Source organism: Eleutherodactylus coqui, chromosome 4, assembly GCF_035609145.1.
Source record: "Eleutherodactylus coqui strain aEleCoq1 chromosome 4, aEleCoq1.hap1, whole genome shotgun sequence".
NCBI classification, from domain to species: domain Eukaryota; kingdom Metazoa; phylum Chordata; class Amphibia; order Anura; family Eleutherodactylidae; genus Eleutherodactylus; species Eleutherodactylus coqui.
Window position 1 is genome coordinate 59929847 of NC_089840.1, and position 6560 is coordinate 59936406.

At 44.6% G+C, this 6560-nt stretch overlaps 1 protein-coding gene across 1 annotated transcript; it reads left to right on the forward strand.

The window, feature by feature from the left end:
* The first annotated feature begins 342 nt into the window (after positions 1-342).
* Positions 343-4162, forward strand: LOC136624629 (uncharacterized). The gene is made up of 2 exons (XM_066598589.1): positions 343-465; positions 2921-4162. The coding sequence occupies exon 2, from the start codon at positions 3038-3040 to the stop codon at positions 3956-3958; it is 921 nt and encodes a 306-aa protein (XP_066454686.1). The 5' UTR covers positions 343-465; positions 2921-3037; the 3' UTR covers positions 3959-4162.
* Positions 4163-6560: the final 2398 nt, after the last annotated feature.

Sequence of the window (6560 nt, forward strand, 5' to 3'; positions counted from 1 at the left end):
CCCGAGGGCTTTATTCTCTTCAGGACACATGTTTTTACGTCCTCAGAGAATAAAGCCCACTTCGGGAGGACGTAAAAACACTATGGGCTGGTCGTTAAGGGGTTAAGAGAGTAAAGCATAAATTTATTTTATAACTAATTTTATTCATGTTTACAAAAAATCTAGAAACACATTAACATTTAACAAAAATGGTGCCATTCTTGGATGCTCTTTACAACCAAGCCATTAGATGTTTCCATATCACCACAGGTGAGCTGATGGAGATCTTCATGTAGAATAAGTATAGTATGAGATTTTCCTTGAGACCCGGATTCTAGAATGCTGATGAGCTGTAATAATAGTGTCACTGTGATGCAACAGACAGGTTGCTGCCACTGGAATGCACAGGCAGAGTGCTACACTGAGTAACACCTCAGGTTGTGCGGAGATGGATGGAAAGTAGAAGCTGGACGACGTGGGCTGGAGGTAATAACAGGAAACAAGTATACAGTATAGTAGAGTTTTAGTACTATTGGCATGAGGGGTTTTATTTGTTAACAGAGATAAGCATACCTGATGAGTAATATCACATGGAGAGTGATGACACGTAATCGGCCTCTGATGAAGGGAATGGGCGACTCCATGTGTCAAATGACTTTTACCAGATTACTTTTCATTGCTGCAGATCTATACTTCTATACTCTTACTACCCTGAATCAACAGTTTTCTGCAGGTTAGAGCTCCCTTGTGCAATTGCCTTTATCAAAACTTAAAACGATTTACTAGAACAAGACAGGAAGTTACATAAAGCAGACTGTTGCCTTAAAGGGGTTGTCCCGCGGCAGCAAGTGGGTCTATACACTTCTGTATGGCCATATTAATGCACTTTGTAATGTACATTGTGCATTAATTATGAGCCATACAGAAGTTATAAAAAGTTTTTCACTTACCTGCTCCGCTGCTGGCGTCCTCGTCTCCATGGTTGCCGTCTAATTTTCGCCATCTAAAATGGTCGAATGGCCAAATTAGACGCGCTTGCGCAGTCCGGGTCTTCTGCTTTTCTGAATGGGGCTCCGTGTAGCTCCGCCCCGTCACGTGCCGATTCCAGCCAATCAGGAGGCTGGAATCGGCAATGGACCGCACAGAAGAGCTGCGGTCCACGGAGGAAGAAGATCCCGGCGGCCATCTTCACCGGTAAGTATAGAAGTCACCGGAGCGCGGGGATTCAGGTAAGCGCTGAGCGGTTTTTTTTTTAAGTCCCTGCATCGGGGTTGTCTCGCGCCGAACGGGGGGGGGGGGGGGGGTTGAAAAAAAAAAACCCGTTTCGGCGCGGGACAACCCCTTTAAGTTTATGCAGATTTTTTTCAGCTACACGTAGATAAAATTTAAAAAAAAAAATACAATCTGAGTATATCATACTGTAAATTGTGGATTTTCATAGTGGGTTCTACAACATATTCTATATGCCTGAACATACACTTAAGGCCTTTTACTCTGGTTGATGATTGGAAATGAATGTTCCTCCTGTGAAACCCTGATATGGAAAAGGACTTGGGGATTTTAGTTAAATGTAAGCTTAACTGGAGCAACCAGTGTCAGGCAGCTGCTGCCAAGGCAAATACGATCATAGGGTGCATGAAAAGAGGTCTAGGGGCGCATGACAAGAACATTTGTTCTTCCTCTTTACAAGGCACTGGTCTGACCACACAGGGAATATTGTGGACAGTTTTGGACACCGGTACTCAAGAAGGACATATCAGAGCTTGAGTGGGTGCAAAGACGGGTAACTAAAGTAATAAATGGAATGGGCGGACTACAATATCCAGAGAGGGCATTAAAATTGGGATTATTTTGTTTAGAAAAAAAGACAGCTGAGGGACGACCTATGAATTGTGTATCAATATAGCAGGAGACATTTCAGAGATCTCTCCCATGATCTGTTTATACCCAGGACTGTGATGGTAACAAGGGGGCGCCCTCTACATCTAAAGGAAAGAAGGTTTCTACACCAACATAGAAGGGGGTTCTTTACTGTAAGAGTAGTGAGACTATGGAACTCTGCCTGAGGACGTGGTAATGGCAAATTCGATAAAAGAGGGGCCTGGGTGCCATTCTTGAGTGATACAATATTATATGTTATAATCATTAATAACTTCAAAGGGATTGTTGAACTGGGGACTATTCCGAGTGCCAGATTGGAGTAAGGAAGAAATTGTTTTCCTTTAAGGGTGACTACCCACTGCAGTTTTTTTCACTGTGAAATTCGCAGCGTTTATTTAGGGGTCTATGGGACTTGTAGGGGGGGGGGGGGGTACTGGATGGACATGTCTTTTTTCAGCCCTTTATGCTATGTTGCTACCCAATCCTTGCCTCATGAGAAAGTGTTTGCAATTAGCCGACAAACACGCAAATACTCATTTGTTTTGTGATTGCATTGTTAATGCAGCGCATCCCATTCTGTAAATTGGATATACTACTAACAATGATTAAAGTGTATGGGTATGGGGGATGAACGATCTTCCCCATATAGTCTGCATTAGCCTCTGAGAAGACCCTGTATACGAACAGTGATATTGGCACTCAACATCAGGCTCAAATCGAGTCATGTAAAAAGCTCCGCAGTCTTTATGAGCATTAGAGCAGAATTAATATTGAGAAATTGATAGTTTTGTGTTGCAAATTGTAAATATCTATAATATTTTGCATCACATTTCTAATAGGTTTTAGACACTTTTTTTGACAAAGGAGTGTGGCTTTGTGGAAAAGGGTGCATGACCAAAGTTTTGGCGCAATATTTGGCATAAACTATGCCAAACTATAGGTGGTATAAAGTCACACTAGTCAGTCTTACAATTGCACAGATTTATCATTCAGCAGAGCCTCTGTGATAAATCTGATTACAGAAAACAATTAGCTATTTTATACTTCTGTTTTTTTACAGAGATGACCGTTCCAACTTGTAACATTCTGTGATCAACATCTCTGTGACCATCTTGATCAATAACACCAAGGAATCTTCTGTGCTGCATCTCCATTCCAGTACAAAACCTCTTACAAAATGCCTAACCCAGGGAAATGCCAAGAGCTTGGCACCAGCAAAGACACCGAGCAGAATCCGAACAAGAGCTTCCATTTACAGATCACTTGTAAACCCAAATGCCCAGGCTGCCACGGCACACATACATGTCATGCACCCGGAATACATATTCAAGAGACCATTCAAACAGTGACAATCGCCTGTTCTCCATCTCGTTCACACAATCCGTCCAACTCCCACAATCCATCTCATTCCCACAATTGTCATCTAACTAATCCCAGCAGTATCTATCAAGAAAGTAAGCGCTCCGAGATCTTAGAGTGCCCTTATGTAAGTAAAAAAGCAGTCTCGGTACTGGAATCAACTTTGGGTTGCTCTCAAAGAAAACCCGCAAGACCTTCAAACGAAGACTGTTCTCCATCACATTCCCACAATCCATCTCATTCCCACACTTGTCAATTAACGAATCCCAGCAGTGTTTATCAAGAAAGTAGACGCTCCAAGATCGTAGAGTGCCCTTATGCAAGTAAAAAAGCAGTCCCGCTACTGGAATCAACTTTAGGGTATCCTCATAGCAAACCAGCAAGGCCTTCAAAAGAAGACTGTTCTCCATCTCATTCCCACACTTGTCAATTAACTAATCCCAGCAGTATTTATCAAGAAAGTAGACGTTCCAAGATCATAGAGTGCCCTTATGCAAGGAAAAAAGCAGTCTCGGTAGTACAATCAACTTTGGGGTGCCCTCACAACAAACCTGCAAGGCCTTCAAAAGAAGACTTAGATGAAGACGACTCTACATGGATGTGTAGAAGTGATGGCACAATGTGCAAGGACTCTTCTTCACAAAGTCACCATGTGCACTTTCACAAACCTGCCTGCAATTGTGGAATCCATTCTTCCTCAGCTTCATCTTGGATTAGGAAAGATAAACGCATTCCGTAAGCAGACGCACTCGTCATCTGATTCTGGGCAGCTTTTAGTAAGTAGTGTCCTGCTACGTATGGCTTCTCAAGGACATTGATAAAGTTTTTAGTTCACCATTTTCGACTTCCAGCTAGACCAGAATCTGTCCCTTGTTACTGAGGAATAAACATGTCAGCATGAGATGTAAGACATTTCTGAGGCCAATAAATTGGTTGCACAGTTGGTGTGGTCTAACAATTCTTTGGTGCTAAGTACCTACGGTATTTCTTATGTTTCTGTGTAACCCTGTTTGAAGTATTCATGGAGAGGAATGCATGGATGCTGTATGATACAAAGTTAAAGAGTACCTGTGCTTTTACCTATGGAGTGCTTCCACTCCATTTGCCATTTTCTTCTCCTTCCTGCAGCTGAAGACGACCCCATATAGAGCTATATGGGGCGATCTTCAGCTACCTACCGGAAGGAGCCAAAAATGGCCAAAGGAGCAGAAGCGCTCCAAAGGTCAAAGCACAGTTATTCTTTGGTTAATTGGTTATCATCTCTCACCTATAAAGTTAAAGGTGTTGTGCCATTGTAAATTATTGAGGGGCTTGGGATAGGGCACAATAGAAGATCAGCAAGGATCCGTCCCCAAGCACCCCTGCCGATCAGCTCTTCTCTGGGCCAGAGTGCTTATGCAATGAGCTGCTTTCTATAGGAAGCAGACAGCTCGGTTCCTACTGCAGTGTCTCAGCTTGGTTGGTATTGCAGGCCAGGTTGCCAATGAAGTGAATAGGAACTTCGCCTGCAATACCAATCTGGGCCACTGCACTGGGAATAGGGCTGCCTACTTCCTGTAGAAATCAGCTCAGTGCACAAGTGCAGTGGATTGCCAAATAGCTGATCATCAGGGGTCCCTGGGAATGAATTCCCATGGATTTACTATTGATGACCTTTCCGGAAGATAGGCCATCAGTAGTTCACAGCTAAACAACCACTTAATGTTAAAACAAAAATCAAATTCCAGCAACACTTATTATTGCTTCCATTTCTCGTTATACAATAAATAGAAAAAAAAAGAGCAGGTCCTGTAGCCACCGCTGGCCACCGTTGAGTAAGGTGATAGACGGGGGGACTTATGAGCCCTGCTGGGCAGTGGACGACGCCGTGGAGGAAGGTGAGAGCGGCCCTTCTGCAGTTCAGAGCGCTGCTGTGCGAGGGAGCAGTGACGGGCGTCTCTCACCGGTGGAGCACCGAAGTTGACAGCGCTGCTGTGGGCTGGAGCGCTTGAGCGTCGGTGTTCAGTTAACGGCGCTCTTGTGGGCCTCAGCGCTGAGCAGTGGCGGTCTGGAGTTTACAGTGGTGCTGTGCTGCTGAGAGCCAGCGGTCGCCACTTCCGAGACACGGAAGCAGGACCTGTGAGCCCGAGAAAGGGGACAGTGGCGTGCAGCCAATCACCAACAGGGGGCGTCAACCCCCTGTCAAACACCTTGTATCTTGGCTCCACCTGTACTTCCGGTGGCGTCAAGATACAATAATACCACCCAGATATATAAAGGTTATGTAAAGATGTAGCAAACATTAACTTAATGTGTTAAATATACTATACAACCTTTGAGTCGCACAATAGACCCCACAGCAGTCTAGGGGGCCATACTATATCTTTGTATGCTGCTTTTCTGCCATATTTCATATGGATTTAACAGAAAACAAACTTGCAAAGTATTCCATTGGATGATACACATTCATTGTAAAAAAAAATAAAATCAAGCCCCTAGAAGGCGTTGGAATTGAATGATACTTTCTCTGTGTGATTGTAACGCTGATATAAATGATCACAATATCAGAGAAAATAGATAATTTATTGCAGAAAACTGACCCTTTGAAAGGACCACCACTAGGGATGACCAACTGTTGTATGTGATGACCCCCAGGCCATCACACCAGCAGTGGGGGGCAGTGTGCTGCTCCACAGCAAAGGCAGGATTGAGGCGCTCCCCTCTAGGTGTCCAGACACGAACACGGCCGTCGTCAGTGCCCAGACTAGACTTGGATTTGTCACTGAAGACGACCCAATTCCACTCCGTAGCAGTTTCATAATTTATGACACGACTCCAAACGGAGGCAATGGTAGGTTGGGGTGTCAAAGGCAGTACATGTAATGGGTGCCGTGAGACCAAATATTCTTCTGCCAAATGTCTGAAAATGGTTCTGACAGACACAGGGGCTTGTAAAGATGGTACCACTTGTCTCTAGATGGCGGACACTTGGAGCTGCTCATGCTTGTCAGATGATCAGACGATCCTCTCTCCTGGAGGTCTTTTGAGGGCATCCTGAGTCATGTTACCTTGTGTGCCCTCATGCATCCACTGGTCCCAACACCTCCTAATAGTCTGGTCAGAACGGCCCAGGTGGCGACCAATTTGTCGATATGACCATCCAGCTTCTCGGATTCCAATAATGCGCCCCTCGCAAAACACTGTTAACTGGGCGAAACCTCTTCGATTACGTCGTAGAGGCATCCAGTGGTCAACAAGCTCTACACAAGAGAAAGAGGAGGTCATTACACACAGGGAGCCTCCGAGAGCCTTTTTATAGGCCAAGGGTGGAACCACTTTTAGGGCCTCAGGTGGCAAGACTG

Bases quoted from the DNA above. Each gene is read 5' to 3' on its own strand.
- LOC136624629 (XM_066598589.1), top strand. From the start codon at position 3,038: ATGCCTAACCCAGGGAAATGCCAAGAGCTTGGCACCAGCAAAGACACC.